Consider the following 17,935-nt stretch of genomic DNA (forward strand, 5'->3'; position numbering starts at 1 on the left):
ATTCCTGAACACTGTCCCTGAGCTTCTGAGCTTCTTTTGCTCAAGGCTAACACTCTACCATGTGAGCCACAGCGCCACTTCCAGCCTTTTCTGTGTATGTGGTACGAACTGAACCTAGGGCTTCATTCATGCTAGGCAAGCACTCTACCACTAAGCCACGTTCCCAGCCCTCATTTTATTTTATTTATTTATTTATTTATTTTATTTTTTTTTTGCCAGTCCTGGGCCTTGGACTCAGGGCCTGAGCACTGTCCCTGGCTTCTTCCCGCTCAAGGCTAGCACTCTGCCACTTGAGCCACAGCGCCACTTCTGGCCGTTTTCTGTATATGTGGTGCTGGGGAATCGAACCTAGGGCCTCGTGTATCCGAGGCAGGCACTCTTGCCACTAGGCTATATCCCCAGCCTATTTTATTTTATGTTTAACTTTGATTTTTACTCAATATTCCAGATTCTTTCACTTTTCTGTCTTAGGAGTATTTCACCTGAGCATCTCTGATATGGACCAACTTCTCCTTATTCAAATGAAGTAACTGGTACCCTCCTCTCCTACTTTAATTTTCTTTTATTCTAATATAAAATCTCTCTCCTCAGTCAGAGGAAGAGACACTACTGCAGTTCATTTTTCAGAAAATAAATAAAGGAAGTATGACATAAAAGGAACTGGGGGGAAGGGAAGAATGTATGTCATTTTCCCACAGCTCAAATTGCTTTTTAACTCCTGAATTCCTTCTAAACATCTTCCTAACATTTCTCTCCAGGCTTCAGTTGCCTCCCTCCAATTCAGTTATTCCAGATTACAGATAAAGGCTTCAACTGGAGACACTCCGTATTCCATGTTTCCTGTACTAGCCAGTATAAAGAACTCCTACTTTTAAGAGTCTTAACTTCCATCCCTTAGGTAGCAGCTGTAGCCCATTTCCTCTCATTCAAGTAAGAACAATACTCGTCTCTATCTCCTTGCACCCCCTATCCTGTAATCTCTTTTTATTTGTCCCTTAAATTCAACAGGAGCTTCCCCTTTCTCAAGAAGAGGTAGTTAGGATTGCTACCCCTCCTTCCTCATATCATAAAGATAGGCTCCCTGGAATCAGTGATCCAACTAGGCGCAGGGCACGCCCACTCTCTTTTAACTAGCAGGAGCCACGCCCAGGACCAAGGGCGGGGCTCAGAGGTCCTGGAGACTACAACTCCCGGCAGGTCGTGTGGCCACGCCCCCTCCCCGTGTAGCTCCGCCCCCGCCGAGTCTCCATTGGCCTTCCGGAGGTGGGGATTCGAGGGGAGGTGGCCATGGGGCTGCGGCCGGGAATTGTGTCCTCCTCGGCTTCCGTAGAAGTCCGGCGGACCTTCATCTGGGGTTTCAGCGCTCCCCCCTTCCCCTTCCCCGGGGTCCGGGGGTGACATTGCGCCGCGCCCCTCCTGGGGTTGCGTCTCTGCCCCACGCGGCTCCCCAGCCGGCGCGCTCCTCCCACTCGTCTCTCTCGACGGGGGCTCCCTCCCGCCCCCAGCGGCCCAGCCATGGGGGCTGCCGTGTTTTTCGGGTGCACTTTCGTCGCGTTTGGCCCAGCCTTCGCGCTTTTCTTGATCACTGTGGCTGGGGATCCGCTTCGTGTAATCATCCTGGTCGCCGGGTGAGTAGGGGGTTCGTGCCGAGGTGGGGGAGCGACGACGAAGAGAGAGAGAGAGAACGCGTGAGAGCTAGAGAGAGACGGAAAGGGTTGGAGTCCTTGGGACGAACGTGGGAGCCTGAGCTGGGGGTGATAAATCGGTGGTGAAGGCTGGCCTGAATCGGGATCGGGGGCCGAGTGACTTGCCCTGCCCTGCACAGTTGGTTTGCGCCTCCCGGGAAGCGCCCAGATTCTTCCCCTAGTCCTCCCCGCGACGTTGGAGGAGGCCCAAGGCCGAGAGCCTCGGGAGTGGGCTGTGCCGACCTCGGTCACCCGAGTCGGGAGCCTTTGCGTGTTCACACTAATAGATTCCTACCCCTTACCTTGCCACAGTATTCAGAGTCCTACAGATGAAAACCTTGTTAGAGATACTCCTGTCCTGGTCCCTGTTTCTCTGAACATCCGGAAATCTAACTTCCACTTTTGATGCTGCAGTCTTGACCTGTACTCCTCTTGGACGTCTCTGGCTGCCACCATCCTTGCCTGGCTCATTGCCCTTGTCTTTTTCTCAGGGCATTTTTCTGGCTGGTTTCCTTGCTCCTGGCCTCTGTGGTCTGGTTCATCTTGGTCCATGTGACAGACCGGTCAGATGCCCGGCTCCAGTATGGCCTCCTGATTTTTGGTGCTGCTGTCTCTGTCCTTCTACAGGAGGTTTTCCGCTTTGCCTACTACAAGCTGCTTAAGTAAGGACCATGGCATGGTCTGGACTATGGGAAGTGGGAAGCCCCTGGGTGGTGGTTTGGAAGGAAAGACACTAAGGGAGGATTCTAGGGCGAAAGGAGCATCCCTGCCCTCCCTTATGTTTCCCCTACCCCACCTCAGGAAGGCAGATGAGGGGTTAGCTTCGCTGAGTGAGGATGGAAGATCACCCATCTCCATCCGCCAAATGGCCTATGGTAAGCCAAGGAAGGGAGAGGGTCCCTAGGAGGGAGTTGGTCACCCTCACCCTTCCTTGGGAAATCTCTAAATATTCACGTATTCTAAGTGGCTTCTTTTTCTTCCAAGGAGAGGTGGTCTGGAGGGAGAGTAGATGTGGGAAGGGGGAGGGGTCGCTGGTAATGAATTTTATTGATCTCTGACATTGATGAGACCCTCCCTCCCCCCAGTTTCTGGTCTGTCCTTTGGAATCATCAGTGGTGTCTTCTCTGTTATCAATATTTTGGCTGATGCACTTGGGCCAGGTGTAGTTGGGATCCATGGAGACTCTCCCTATTACTTCCTGACTTCAGGTAAGTCTCACTTCCAACGTTGCCTTCATGCCCTATCCATCCCTGGCCCTAATCTGATTTATTGGCCTTCCCTGGGAGACTTCTTCGGCTCACCATCTCAGGAGGCTGGGAGAACACCAGGGATATATCTCATCTCTATCTCCCTCCCTTCAGCCTTTCTGACAGCAGCCATTATCCTGCTCCATACCTTTTGGGGAGTTGTGTTCTTTGATGCCTGTGAGAGGAGACGGTACTGGGCTTTGGGCCTGGTGGTTGGGAGTCACCTACTGACATCAGGACTGGTGAGTTGGAGATAAGGGCCTGAGTTAGGGAGAAAAGCATTTAGTGGTGAGTGGGTTGCAGGTGTGTGTCCACTCTTCTTAAACCTTTTTAACTGGGGCCAAGGCAGAAGGTGAGTCCTTTAAAAGTTTGTTAGCCCAGCATCACTTATGCTGCCAGCTCTAGGGTTGCTCTGGGGAGGAGTTGGAATGCACTAATAAAGCTGTAACTCACAGGGCCTCCGGTGAGAAGTGGCTAAAACCACTGAGGGAAATGAAAATTTAAAAATCCCCTTTTCCTCAACATTCATGTTCTGAAGGGAAGGAAATTTGAGTGAGGTATCTGGGGCAGGTTTGGAGCAGAGGCACAAACAGAATGTGGGGATTAGGTGGGGGGGAGAATCTAACCTGTTTTCTACCCTCATTCCCAGACATTCCTGAACCCTTGGTATGAGGCTAGCCTGCTGCCCATCTATGCAGTCACTGTTTCCATGGGACTCTGGGCCTTCATCACAGCTGGAGGGTCCCTCCGAAGTGTTCAGCGCAGCCTTTCGTGTAAGGACTGACTACCTGGACTGATCGCCTGACAGATCCCACCTGCTTGTTCACTGCCCATGACTGAACCCAGCCCTAGCCCAGGTCCATTTCCCATCTCCTCCACTTCCTTGTTGCTCTGTCCTTCCACTTTCTGGGTTTTGCTTTGTCCATGTGTGACCTTTGGTCTCTTAAGCTTTACCAAGACCAGTCTGGGTTCAGCCAGTCAGTGACTGGTGGGTTTGAGTCTGCACTTATCCCGACCACCTGGGAACCCCTTTGTTGTCCAGGACTCCCCATGTGTCAGTGGTCTACTCTCACCCTGCCCATGACTCACCCACCTTCCCCTCTGCAGGCCGACGGCAGGAGGACAGTCGGGTGATGGTGTATTCTGCCCTGCGCATCCCACCCGAGGACTGAGGGAACCCGGGGGGGACCCCTGGGCCTGGGGTGCCCTCCTGATCTCCTCGCTCTGTATTTCTTCATCTCTAGTTGTGGACAGTGCAGGTTGCCAAGAAAAGGGACCTAGTGTAGCTATTGCCTTGGAGATGAAACTAATGGAGGCTCAAGGGTTAGACAAGCTCTGAGTTTCCCAGTACTCTTTCCCCAGACTGGGCATCTTGGTCATTTTCTCAGGTCTGAAAGGAACCATTTTTCAGTGTGATAAAGACCCCAAACTGCCTTTTATTTTATTTTGTTTCTACGTGTGGGGAGGGAAAAAAATGTTGGAATTCTTCTAACTTCTTTGGGCTGTATTTTCCCTCACATTCTTCCTCATGGCTGGGCTCATTTCTGCCCTTTTCCCCTTTGGTTTCCAGCCCAGGGGGGGAAAGGAGGGAAGTGCATGTTTGGGAACTGGTATTACTGGAACGAATGGTTTTAACCTCATTGACCACCAGCATCCGTCCTCTCCCCAAGGTGAAGTGGAGGGTGCTGTGAGGAGCTGGCTCACTCCAGAACTGCAGGTGCCACTGGAGGAGTCAGTCTACTATGACATTGCAGGGCAGAGGGGCAGATTTTTTTTCTAGTTTTTAATGGGGGTATGGGAGGGATGGGGAGGTTTTCTATATAAACTGTTATCATTTTCTGCTGAGGGTGGAGTGTCCCATCCTTTTAATCAAGGTGATTGTGATTTTGACTAATAAAAAGGACTTTGTAATTGTGGGGGAACCTGGCTTTTAAGGGAGGGGATAACATACTAATTGAAATGTATGCCCTCCTACATCTCTTGTCCATCCTTCTTCCTGACATGGCATCCAGTGGTCTCAAAGCCTAGTTGTGGTATAATGGCAGAAATCTGGGCTGGTGGTTTAATGTGTGGAAACTTAGGGGATGAGGTATTTAACCAGAAGTAGATCCACCCTTCCCGCGGTGGGGTAAAAGGAATTTAGTCACCCAGGGTTCTTCTCCCCTATCCTTTGCCCATCTCTATCACATGAGGTAATCCTTTTATGTGAGAACTCTTACACCTTCAAGAACCCCAAAAGATCAGCTAGGCTAGACTTGAAGTCAAAGATTTTAATTTCCAAATATCCAAATAGATTGAGCAAATATACATATTCCCAACAACAGCCTTTTCTCTAAAGGGAGACCCTGTAATATTTGGGGAAAGGGCATAAAGGTGAAGGGTAAGGGACCTTTGGGGCCTATCCTCACTTCTTTTATAACTAAATATAATTTGCCTTCTATGTTAATACCCAAGGATCTCCTGATCTACTTCCCTGTGCTCTGAGAGGCTCAAGACTCGGCTCTTCTTCCTTGAAGGAGAACCTAGGTCCTTACCTTGCTATGGGGCAATGTCCAAAAGAAGGATGGGTATCTGCCTACTACTCCTAGCAGTGTTTTCTGACCAGTCTCTGCACCCCATTGTAGAAACTCCCTGATAGTGGTGCAGTGAAGGCATCCACGGTGTCTGAGAGGGAGTCTATGCATCCGTGGCAGCTCGTGCTGAGGTGAAGACCACACTCTTCCTGTTTCCCAGCCTCTTCTTCCTGAAATGAGAGTGATGAGTGTCCGCAGAGAAAAAGATTAAAGATGGAATATGAGAATTTTTCTTTTTTAGGAAAATAATTGAATATTTTAAAGGTCCTACCATTCATATCCATTAGTGTAGCTATTGCTTTCTGTTCTGTTCTTTTCTTTTTGTGGGTCATGGGGCGTGAACTCTGGGCCTGGGTACTGTCCCTGAGCTCTTCAGCTCAATGCTAGTACTCTATCACTTGAGCCACGGGCCTATTTACAGTTTTCTGGTGGTTAATTAGAGATAAGAGTCTCGTGGACTTTCCTGCCCAGGCTGGCTTTGAACTGTGATCCTCAGCTCTCAGCCTCCTGAGTAAGATTATAGGTATGAGCCACTGGCGCCTGGCTCTTTTCTTTTCCTTCCTTCCTTCCTTCCTTCCTTCCTTCCTCCCTCCCTCCCTCCCCTTTTCTTTTCTTTTTTTTTTTTTTTGCCATTCCTAGAGCTTGAACTCAGGGCCTGAGCACTGTCCCTGGCTTCTTTTTACTCAGGCTAGCACTCTACCACTTGAGCCACAGTGCCATTTCCGGCCTTTTCTGTTTATGTGGTGCTGAGGAATCAGACTCAGTGCTTCATGCATGCTAGGCAAGCACTCTACCGCTAAGCCACATTTGTAGCCCCAGACTGTCTTTGAACCATGATCCTCAGATCTCAGCTTGCTGAGTACTAGGATTACAGGTGTGAGCCACGGTGTGAGCTCTTTTCTTTTTTGCTGGTCTAGGGACATGAACTCAGGACCTGGATACTGTTCCTGAGCTTCTTTGTGGTCAAGGTTAGCACTCTACTACTTGAGCCACAGCGCCACTTTCTGGCTTTTTCTTTTTTTTTTTTTTTGGCCAGTCCTGGGCCTTGGACTCAGGGCCTGAGCACTGTCCCTGGCTTCTTCCCGCTCAAGGCTAGCACTCTGCCACTTGAGCCACAGCGCCGCTTCTGGCCGTTTTCCGTATATGTGGTGCTGGGGAATCGAACCTAGGGCCTCGTGTATCCGAGGCAGGCACTCTTGCCACTAGGCTATATCCCCAGCCCACTTTCTGGCTTTTTCTAAGTAGTTTTTTGGAGATAAAGAGTCTCACAGACTTTCCAGCCTAGGCTGGATTCTAACCATGATCCTCAGATCTCAGCCTCCTGAGTAGCTAGGACTACAAGTGTGAGCCACCAGTGCCTGGGTATTTTTTTTTTTAAACAATGTTGTTCTGCAAAATCTTACTCTGTCATTCTCTTTTGTTCCTTCCACAATTTCAGCAGATTTCATTGTTCTTTTTTACATGCAAACAAACTAGTTTGATATAGAGTGATTTCTCATAGACAGATACTACATGAATAGAAAGTAGGATCTCACCGAATCTTCCGAGCAATGAGATAAACAGCCAGCAGAAGGCAGAGACAGCCAACCAAGATTCCCACTCCTAGACTCACCATTTCACCTGGGGGGATGCGAAGGTGGATGGTATGAGCCGGAGACTGACAGATACTGAGCCCTCCCCAACTTGATGAGGATCACCGCTGCCCCCTCCCCAGTTCTTGGGTGGGGCTTTCTTACCTGTGGTATACAAGGATTCCACTGTAGGGGTGAAACAATCGGGTCAGTGAAGCTTCAGATCCTGTCCCTCCTGGGAGCAGCACACCGATTCTATACTTTTGGAAAATCAGCTGGGTACCCATGGCTGGGGGTATGGTTCCCAGTAGTCCAAGTAAGTATTGGAACCCCTGCCCTCTTAGCCTTTCCCAGGGCCCCCATAGTCCCTGCCTTTGAGTTCTTTGAGTTTCCATCCCTTCTGGGCCCTGCAGTCACCTTGGGTGAAAGAAGCAAAGACTGTTCGTTGGTTAAGAGGCTGAGGGGCTCGGTAGTTCTGCACAAGAGGCTCAGAGGACTCCTCTTCAGTGGAGAATAATGTCTCCTGAAGCTTTTCCAGCTGGGGAACACAAGTCACTTTGAGGGGCTGGGAATATGGCATAGTGGTAAAGTGCTCGCCTCGTATACATGAAGCCCTGTGTTCGATTCCTCAGCACCACGAGAAGTCACTTTGGGGGCATGGCAAAGAGCCTAAAATTACAACAATGTGTCTCTCCCTTTACCTTTCTATGACTCACCTGCTCCATTGAAATCTGGGCCCTCTGATTGAAGACTGTCCAGAGCACACTCTGGTAGCAGGGGGGAGTTGTGAGCGAGCCATTGTAACGGAAGAACTGCTCCAGCTGCGGGGGGAGCAGCTCTCCCACCCTGAAGGGAGGCACTGACGTCTTCTGATCTGGAGAGAACAGACCAGAACTCATCTTCCTCGGAAGTGAAATCCTTTCTCATTACTTCCTCCCAAGGCCTTTTGAGTCAGATTTTGAAGTTGCCTTGTGTAGATTTTTTAGAACTCACCTTTATGTCTAATCTCATGCAAATGGCTCAGAATGTGTTCATAAGCTGGATTCTCAGTCTCACCCATCTGGAAGGGGAAGAAAGGCAGGGAGTGAGGAGTGAGTCCATGTTTCATGTAAGACTTTTGTGTATAGAGTAAATGCTTAGGGTTGATTGGCTGTCTGCCTTAAGTGGGAGGCCAGCAACAGAATAGGCCTAAGAGATGCAGAAGCAGCAAACAGACCTGGAAGGGGTTGGGGGCCACTGACCTCAATTAGGATACCTAGGACAGCCAGGCCTTGAGGCCTCTGGGCAGCCTCACTCAAGCTGCCAAAGGAATCAGAATCGTAATGCACGATGTGGAGCTGGGGGAGAGAAGGAACTGAGTCATTGAGTGTTTCCTCACTTCCTCCAATGCTCTGTTCATCCCTTGAACCCGTAGCTTGGTCTAAATCTGTCCCCCACATCTTCGCCTCATCCTCTAAGATGCCTTTTCCCAGTGTATGTATTCTTCCCTCAGGATCAACCATCCCTGCGTCCTCTATGTCTCTTAGTTCAAGTTCGTGTCCCAGTACCTCTGCAGCTGTGGCTTCACTGTTGATCTGGTGTTCTGATCCCCCTGGGGATCCTTTCTGACCCCAGTGCAGGTGGAGCTGAGCAGCTACATATTTTTGGGGCAGTCCACCCAAATACAAAGAAGGGGGCAGAGAGAGTTGAACTACAAGGAAAAGAGCAAGCCTGGATTGGTGGAGGAATGTGGGCCATCCCCACCTGTAGCTGGCACCACTTCTTCCATCTTCCTCCCTCGTGATCACCTAGTTCTTCCCATAGACCAGTGGTTTTCTATTACCAATTCCCTCTCTTCAGTGATGACAAAAGACATTCAGTTCCCACCCTGGCTAAGGGCACTTGATCACCATTCTTCCATCTCCAATGGGCAGAACTTTCTAAGGATTCACACATTGTGAGAATGTCTCCGGTGGCTCCTCAGATTTAACACGGACCCTCCAGTTCCTTGGTGCCGGGGCTTTTACCTGTGTGGCCGTTATTGTGCAGGTCCAAAGGCTCAGTACCAGGCTGGTCATATCCATAGGGTTGCAGAGCAGGTAACTCGGGGTCAAATATCACACTGTCTGTCTGGATATCGATGGGGGACTGGGCGTTGCTTCCACATTCAGGGTAAGAGACTGGCCAGTGGTCCTGACCATGTGGGCCTGGTGGAGGTCACTCAGACATTTGTCTGCTCTTGAGCCCCAGCCCATCCTTCAACACCCCACCACCAATCTGTGTGAAGGTAGAAATGAACTTCACTCCACCCAAGTAAGGCTGAGTGAGGAATGAGTCCCTGCTCGACTTCATGCTGTAGTTCCTGGAGGCAGGAATAGCTTCCCAACTACCCTGATCATCGAGGAAGTGATAGCTCTTTACTTACCTACAGACTGAGGACAAGAAAGCTGAATGAGGGGAAGAGGAGAAAGTGGCGCTGTGGCTCAAGTGGCAGAGTGCTAGCCTTGAGCAAAAAGAAGCCAGGGACAGTGCTCAGGCCCTGAGTTCAAGGCCCAGGACTGGCCAAAAAAAAAAAAAAAGCTTGAGTATCCAGAGAGGTAGAATTAGAGTAGGAGCAATAAAATGAGGGGAAATAAATGATCCTAGAGAGATGGAATCTCCTTGGGGCCCACTATCAGGTGGTCTTGGACAGATATCCTGACATTTTATCATTCAGTTTTTTTTTTTTTTTTTTTTTTTTTTTTGCCAGTCCTGGGCCTTGGACTCAGGGCCTGAGCACTGTCCCTGGCTTCTTTTTGCTCAGGGCCAGCACTCTGCCACTTGAGTCACAGCACCACTTCTGGCCGTTTTCTATATATGTGGTGCTGGGGAATCGAACCCTGGGCTTCATGTATACGAGGCAAGCACTCTTGCCACTAGGCCAGATTCCCAGCCTTATCATTCAGTTCTTACTCTCAAAGGAGACCTTGCATTTCAGTTAAGTCATGAACCAGAAGTTCAAAGGCATTGAGATCCCGCCAGTCTCTTCACCCTTGACTTTACACTCACTCCAGTTTCAAAGGTGGGTTGGGGACAGGACTGGCTAGGATAGAGAATGCTCAAGTCCTTTCCAATCCAACTCCCCCTGGGATTTACTGAGGACTCAATTGGCTTTTCTGCTGAATCAGGAGGGGGTGGGATTTAATTATTAGAACAAGGTCTAGGAGTCATCTATGCAAACCAGGGCAGGGGTTCTGGGAGAAAAGGAAGAAAAAGGCTAGTGCTGAAGCTCAAGGAAATCTCCTTCCTTCCCTCAGGGACAAGGCTTCCTAACAGTTGAGGAGGTCCCAGAGTGGCCCCGAGTTGTGCTCTCACCTTCATATGTCCAGTGGTGTCCTGCAAGGCAAAATGGTTTGGGTTACAGCCAACAGCCTGAAGGCAGAGCCCTGGCCTCCACTCGCCCTCCCTCCTCCCACCACTCCTGTACTTCCCAAAGGAAGCCCTGAAACTGGACACCTCCGTGGAAAGGTCGGGGGGCCTATTTAAAATCACCAGCTAGGCTGTGCTTGTGCTTGCTGAGTAAACGAGGAGGAGGAATGAAAAGAGATAAAGCCCAGAGACTAAAATTAACCTGGATCCAAGAGTGCAGTTGGCCCAACCCTTACTTTTCTCTAGCCTGGGCCAAATCAATCTAACATTTAAAAGATTGAGGTGGGGTGAGGCAAGGGTGTGGACAAGAGGATTTCCAGGACAGGGACTTAAAAAAAAAAGGGGGGGAGAATTATTCTTTTGCCTTGAAGCATTGCATGATTGAAGGCACTGAACTATAAATTAAGTTCCTCCTTTCTGCTTTCATAACTGTAGAGGAAGCTCCCTACCACCAGGAGCCTCTGCTACCCACATTCTCAGAGGGCTAAGGAAGGGCGGGAGTCAGGGCAGGGTCTACTCTAGGTTGAGGGTGGTGGGTGGGCACAGGCAGCCAGACTGGCAGGGACAGGATGAAAGTGAAGCATTGTGTGTAGAAAGGAGAGCTGCCAGCTGGGTCACATGCCAGGCTCTCGTGCAGTCCTGTCTCTTGACGAAAGGCTTGGGGGGGGGGGGGTCCTGTTGGTCCAGCTCCTCCCCAGGGCCAAAGTGCTTCAAGCTTAAAAGGGAGGTGGTTTATGGCAATATCAAACTCCTAGAAACAGGAGGCAAAATTCTAAATTTCTTTTCCTCTCTCTCTAATTCCCTTCAATTTCTCAGCCTTGCAAGATGTTTTGGATCTCATTCTTAGATTATTCCACTATCCATTCCCTAACTCAGATAACTCTGAAAAGCAGCCCAAGGGAGGACAGGAGATGGCTTGTAGGACCAATAACTGGAATTTTCTGGTTCTACGAAGGTGTCCTTTTCTGTCATCAAATCCTTCATGCTGAGTCTACATCCTTTTCTCCTCTTTCCTTATTTTTCTTCTTTCTTCTCTCACATTCTCATTTTGTTTTCTCTTCCTTTTCTTTTTTTGGCCAGTCCTGGGGCTTGAACTCAGGGCCTGGGCACTGTCCCTGAGCTTATTTTCTTCAAGGCTAGCACTCTACCACTTGAGCCAAAGCACCACTTCTGGCTTTTTTTTTTCTGTTTATATGGTCCTGAGGAACCGAACCCAGGGCTTCATGCATGATAGGCAAGCACACTACCACTAAGCCACCTTCCCAGCCCCCTCATTTTGTTTTCTTTTTCTTTTGCCAGTTCTGGAGTTCAGGACCTGGACACTGATCCTGAGCTTTTATGCTCTAGGCTAGTGCTCTCCCACTTTGAGCCACAGCTCCGTTTCTGGCTTTTTAGTGGTTAATTGGAGATACGAATCTCATGGACTTTCTTGTCTGGGCTGGCTTCAAACTGTGGTCCTCAGATCTCGACCACTTGAGTAGCTAAGATTACAGGTATGAGCCACTGGTGCCTGGTCCTCCTTTTGTTTTCTAGATATCCTCCTCACCTTGTTCTTTCAACAAACCTTAATTACACACCTACTGTGTGCTGGATACTGTACTAAGCATAGAAAGCACAAAAATGGAGTCCCTGGAGACACTTCTCTCTCCCCAGTTACAGTCTTTGGTAAACTTTAAAAGACCAAACAAATGCTGGCTATTATTCCTACTACTCAGTTATTCTGCAGACTCAGGCAGGGAATAGCCAGCTAGCCAGCAGTGAAGTGATCAGATGATCAGTTGGAGACTGGGGTCGGAGTGGGACAGGTCACGTAGGCAGGCTTCCCCCTCCCCCAATTCTCTTTGTCTCCCTCAACAGCAGAGTTCATAAATAAAGAAGGCAGGGAAGGCTGCGGGGGACTAGCGCAGTGGGGAAAGAGGTGCTCTGGAGAGACCCTGTAGCCGGTAAAGAAACTCCTGAACTTGTGTGTATACTCAGTGCCCTCCTTCACAGTTCTCCTCCATCCCCAGTAACAGCTGGGCTGGGAAGAGGGTGATTTTTATACTTTCTCCCCCAACCTTGAGCCTATTATTCCAGCCCCTAGGCTTCCTTTCCACTCCTCCCACCCCCCCCCCCCCAACTAAGCACAATGGCAACATGTGGACATTCGCTCAGACCAACACACAGACACACATTGTACCTACCGCCGTCTGCAGCCAGGGTCCAAATCACCTCTAACAGGAGGGTGAAGAACAACATGGTATGCGCAGGGCACTAGGGCTCCAGGACTTTGGGGACTAGAGGACTAGGGAAAGTGGATGGAAGAGAGAGAGAGAGAGAGAGAGAGAGAGAGAGAGAGAGAGAGAGAGAGAGAGAGAGAGAGACTGTGTCCTGGAGTTAGGTATGTCTTTTTAATCTCTTCTCTCTGCAGACTTCCAATGGGACTTGTTTCCAATAGGGTACCAAGGATTTCTGGGTCCTTGGATAAATCTCTCGCCACCTCTATCTCCCTCTGCAGCCTCCACACCACTAGCTGGCCAGCGACTTTGCGATTGCCTCCTGCTTTTAAGGTGGCTCTGGGCGAATGAAAGTGGGGAGGGGAGGGTGCCTGGGCTGCTGGCGGGCAGCTCCTTAAATAGCCGATTAGGCATGCAGGATGGCCCCCGTGCAGAGCCAGAGCGCGCGCTTCAGGGGAGCCCTGGCCCTGGCTCAGGAACCCAGCTGGGGTGAGCTCTTCTTTCCTCTGTTATTCACTAGTGCTCAGATGGGTGTCCCCTGCAGCCGGCAGGGGTAAGGAAGGGGGGCTTTGGGGCCCAATCCTCCCCCCTCCCACAAGTGGACACTGTGTTCTCATTTGCCTGCATGGCTTCTCCTCCCTGGGTGGTATGGACAGCTGGTGGGGAATCTGTTTCCACACCCTTGCAGCCCCTGAGCTGTCTAGAAATCGGAGGAGTCCAGAATTAGGAGAGAGAAGATCTGAAGGAGCTGGAGACTCAGGGTGCAGGTGGAAGGGCTGGGAAATCAGGATCTAAAACCTGGGTTGTGGAGAGTAAGAGAAAGACCAGGCGGAGGCAGAACTTGTCTTCAGCTGTGTCTGTCTCCTGTGCCCTTCGCCACCCCCCCTTCCCACGGTGAGGCCCGGGTCCACGTGCCTGCGTGGCCTGGGAGAAGTGTTGTGTGTGTGTGGGGGGGATGGTTTTGTTTGTCGTATAAAGCCCATTTGTATGCCCAGCGGGGGAGGGGCTGCGACAGCACCATGGAGAGACAGCGGCTCTAACTGCCAGACCCAGCCACCTCCCTCCCTTGGGAGCTCAGATCTAGGGCGGCTTTTGTCACTGAAGAGGACACTGACCCTTTGCAGAGAGGCCCTGGCAGGAGAGATGGACGGACTATAGAAACACTCACTACCTTCAATCAGAATTTTTTTTTTTTAAAAAGGTAGACTCTAAAGAAAGAGAGGAGAATGATTGAAGAGAATCCCTTTTGGGAGAAGGGCTCAGGGTATTCCCTGCTGCCCAACAAAAGGTCAAGGCAGGACCAGGGAGACTGTGTGAAGCCTGTACCATGGAGCTGGGCCACTGGACCATAGAGACTTGGAGTCTCAGGAATGTGGGCTTATGTGTGTTCTCTCCCACGGGACTGGAAATCCCGATCGGAATGTACATCCTAAATCCCTCATTAGAGAATGTGAACACCACAGATAATATCAAGCTGGACATCGAAACCTCCTCCTCCTGCATACCCTTCATCCCAACTGGAGGGAGGAGGGACCCATTTGCTCATCTCCCTCTGCCCTCCTTGCTCCTCCCAGGTACCAATAAACAGTCCTAAACAAAGAGCAGAAGCTAAATAAGGAAGCAGGATGAAGGTTAAATGAAAAGAATAATGCATGTGCTGGGTCATCAGCTCCTGCCGAGACAGGAGCTCCTGCAGCCTTTCTGTTCCCCGTGATTGTTCTGCAGAGCAAGCCTGTTTGGAAGATGCCATTTCCTTTTTTACTCTCATCACCCTCCAGATCATTCTTCCCTTGTTTTCTGTTGTGAGGCTCCCCCCCCCCCCGCCCCCCCGCCACCAGCCCCATCCATCCCATCTGGGAAGAATAAAAAGTGTATAGGGTAAACTAACTAGACTTCTTTGGATTCATACTGGTTAACACACAGAGGGAAGGGGAGGACAAAAAAAAAAAAAAAAGCAAGCAGAGACCCCTCCCATGGTAGGAAAGAAGAGATCTGGACAGAATGACCTCTGTCAGTTCCGCTGGAGTGTCTGAGATTCAGCTCTCCAAGGCAGGTTAGTGTGTCATTCCAGGCGCCACCTCCTGGCTTGTCTATGAATTACAATTGTTTAATTTAAAATGTTATGTGTGTGATTGCTTCCAGGAAATAAATAGTCACTGCTGGTGAGCTTGGGGGTTTTGCCTACACAGTTGAACACTTCTTTCATAAAGATGTCTTAGCCCAAGTCAGTACTTCCCACGCCTGAGTGTGTGAGCTCCCCAGTGGACAAAGGCCAGGTTTCTTGGAGAGAGGGAGAAGAGGCTAGCTTCCTGTTGCAGGACTGGCTTTATTCTGATCTTTGGCTTTATTGTGCATATTTCACTTGTGGCTTTTCAGTCTTGCTGATTTGGAATAGATGAAAGGGTGCCATAATATGTTTTTTTTAAGTGATCATATCTACTTTTCCCTCTCCTGTTTTGATTCAAACCCTGGCATCTTTGTTTTAGTTTTGCCTTTCTCCCTCTCGCTCTTTTCTCATCTACAAGAATCAAGATATTCCCCTGCCTCTGGCGCCATCTCCTGTCCTTCCAACTTGCTGTGGAATGTGACTGTCAGAATACAAAGTGCTGTAGTTTTTGTTGTTCTTTACTTTTCTAAAAAGACCTAGATATTTAAATTAATATAGATATTTTAACTCACAAGTCTAAAATACTACAGCAACCCACTAACTACTCTGGGTTGGTGTGGTGGGGCATATGGTAGTTCAGCAAAATAAAGTGACAATAGTGGGGGAAAAAGCAAGAATGGCCACAGAGGAACTTATTATGCAAGCAGTTCAGGTGGTTGGTGACTAATTGCTGGGAAGAAATAATCAGGAAACAGAATTAGATATAATTAGACTTTCTAGAAGACCTGATAACATAGTGCCATGAGCTAAGGTAGACCTAGAGATATTCTAATTTGATCATCATATTCAGTATTACATGTTTTTCTTCTACACTTTAGTATTGAAGCCTCTTAATCCCTAAAGTGTTCAGGAATTGAAGTAAAAGTAATTAGGGGGAGGGGCATCAGGGAGTAGGTGGGTCAGGATTCTTTGGATCACTACCTTCCACTTTCACTGATTGGCTAGTACTCTACCAACAGAGTCACACTTCCACCACCACCACCACCCGCCTTTTTTTTTTTTGCCAGTCCCAGGGCTTGAACTCAGGGCCTGAGCACTGTCCCTGGCTCCTTTTTGCTCAGGGCTATCCCTCTACCACTTGAGCCACAGCACGACTTCTGGCCTTTTCTATATATGTGGTGTTGATGAATTGAACCCAGGGCTTCATGCATGTGAGGCAAGCACTTTATCACTAGGCCATATTCCCAGCCCCCAATCCCTTTCTTTCTTCAGTTTTTTTAGTTCCCAGTGTGCAGTAGATGCAGTATGAGAGTCTTGTAGATGGAGGACAGGTAAAGGTCTGTGTTTTGAGCTGGGTGTTGATGGTTCACACTTGTAATCCTAGCTACTCAGGAGGCTGAGATCTGAGGATGATGGTTCAAAGTCAACTCCGGCAGAAACGTCCCTGATACTCTTATCACCAATTAACCAACAAAAAGCTAAATGTGGAGCTGTGGCTTAAGTGGTACAGTACCATTCTTTAGTGAAGGGCTAAGGGATAATTCTCAGGCTCTTGAGTTCAAGCATCAGGATCAACACACACACACACACACACACACACACATGTTTGTGGTCTGAAATATTGCAACTTATTTAATTAAAAGGGAGTGGTTCTGTGTTATGCATTTATTCCACACATGGAACAGTGTCTAGTACATAAATATTTTAAATTAAATGAATAGGTCTAGTCATTGAAACACTTCCTGCCTCTGGTATTTCATAGAATTTTAGACTAGAATTTTAGGCTCCCAGTCATCCTTGCTGACTCACCGTTATGCCCTGTAGGAAGTGACTTTTAAGAGATGTGACTAGTTTACAAACACACATTAAGTAGTGACAGGTGCTGCCACCATGGAATGACCTAGAAATAAATCTCTCAGGGATGAATTCTAATCTAGAATTGAATGGTGACAAGATATAAAGAGAGGCACAGTAGTGCTAGGAGAACCAAGGTGGAAGTGAGGAATGATTAGTGGTGAGACCTATTTTACCTATCAGCAATCTTTCCCACAGGCTGGCAACAAAGTCATGGTGATTTCACTGTGTTCTTTCCTGGATAAGAAGCGAACAGTGGCTATTTCAAGGATGGAAGACCCTTCTTCATATCCTTTGTAAAGTACTTTCTCTGGATGAGGGAGGACACAGGTTATCTTGGTGATCTGCAATTGTGATGATTTGCTCCAATGGCTCTGGTGGCTACCTCATTCCACCTGTCTTCTCTACTTCCTCCTTATTTTCTACCTTTTGTCTAACTGAAATGAAGGTGTGTACCACCAACCCTAGAAAAACACGTTATTCCCACCACTTCCCTTCAATGTGAGAAACCTTTTTAAATTTTTACTTAGTATATATTAGTTGTACAGAAGAGGTTTCATTTCCATACATGCATTTACTGTATCCTGATCAAACTCATCCCTTCTCTCACTCTCTCTTATCTATTCCTCCTCCTCCTCCTCCTCCTTCTTTTTTTTTTTTTTTTTTGCCAGTCCTGGGGCTTGAACTCAGGGCCTAAGCACCGTCCCCAAGCTTTTGCTCAAGGCTAACACTCTACCACTTGAGCCACAGAGCCATTTCTAGCTTTCTCTGTTTATGTGGTACTGAGGAATCAAACCCAGGGCTTCATGCATGCTAGGCAAGCACTCTACCACTAAGCCACCTTCCCAGCCCTATAGTTCACTTTCATCAATGTCCAGTGAGCTTCACTGCTACACTTTTTCACTCTTTTTCCATCGAGTTCCAAAGCAGCAATTTTTAAAGATGAAAGTCATTATAAGGTAACATTCACAAAAGTGAAATGTAGTAATAAATGAGCTTATAGGGCTGGGAATGTGGCTTAGCGGTACAGTGCTTGCCTAGCATGCATGAAGCCTTGGGTTTGATTCCTCAGCACCACATATATAGAAAAAGCCAGAAGTGGCGCTGTGGCTCAAGTGGTAGAGTGCTAGCTTTGAGCAAGAAGAAGCCAGGGACAGTGCTCAGGCCCTGAGCCCAAGTCTCAGCACTGGCTGAAAATAAATAAATAAAATAAAAAATAAAAAGAGCTTCTGGATTCTTCATTTGTTTTTCTACTATCCAACATGCTTATTTTATTATTTTATGTATCTTCTACT

The 17,935-nt window shown here is 48.6% G+C and overlaps 2 protein-coding genes across 7 annotated transcripts; one reads left to right on the forward strand and one right to left on the reverse strand.

The window, feature by feature from the left end:
* The first annotated feature begins 1,273 nt into the window (after positions 1-1,273).
* Positions 1,274-14,489, forward strand: Aph1a (aph-1 homolog A, gamma-secretase subunit). Of its 5 annotated transcripts, none has more exons than XM_048356541.1 (7): positions 1,274-1,628; positions 2,177-2,347; positions 2,487-2,560; positions 2,771-2,893; positions 3,047-3,174; positions 3,582-3,705; positions 13,885-14,489. In XM_048356541.1, the coding sequence occupies exons 1-7, from the start codon at positions 1,516-1,518 to the stop codon at positions 13,911-13,913; spliced, it is 762 nt and encodes a 253-aa protein (XP_048212498.1). In that variant the 5' UTR covers positions 1,274-1,515; the 3' UTR covers positions 13,914-14,489. The 5 variants fall into 5 exon arrangements, with proteins under 5 accessions (XP_048212498.1, XP_048212499.1, XP_048212500.1 ...); XM_048356542.1 differs by having other exon boundaries at positions 1,275-1,628; positions 13,881-13,906; XM_048356543.1 differs by lacking the exon at positions 13,885-14,489 and adding an exon at positions 7,431-7,456 and having other exon boundaries at positions 1,275-1,628.
* Positions 5,188-13,178, reverse strand: Ca14 (carbonic anhydrase 14). 2 transcript variants are annotated; one of them, XM_048356538.1, is made up of 12 exons: positions 12,906-13,178; positions 12,647-12,747; positions 10,410-10,430; positions 9,083-9,262; positions 8,624-8,766; positions 8,318-8,413; positions 8,070-8,136; positions 7,793-7,950; positions 7,494-7,614; positions 7,242-7,262; positions 7,041-7,125; positions 5,188-5,675 (listed from the first exon to the last, which is right to left on the reverse strand). In XM_048356538.1, exons 2-12 carry the CDS (start codon positions 12,699-12,701, stop codon positions 5,609-5,611), a joined length of 1,014 nt encoding a protein of 337 aa, XP_048212495.1. In that variant the 5' UTR covers positions 12,702-12,747; positions 12,906-13,178; the 3' UTR covers positions 5,188-5,608. The 2 variants fall into 2 exon arrangements, with proteins under 2 accessions (XP_048212495.1, XP_048212494.1); XM_048356537.1 differs by having other exon boundaries at positions 12,647-13,178.
* Positions 14,490-17,935: the final 3,446 nt, after the last annotated feature.

The sequence above is a fragment of the Perognathus longimembris genome, chromosome 11, assembly GCF_023159225.1.
Source record: "Perognathus longimembris pacificus isolate PPM17 chromosome 11, ASM2315922v1, whole genome shotgun sequence".
NCBI lineage: Eukaryota > Metazoa > Chordata > Mammalia > Rodentia > Heteromyidae > Perognathus > Perognathus longimembris.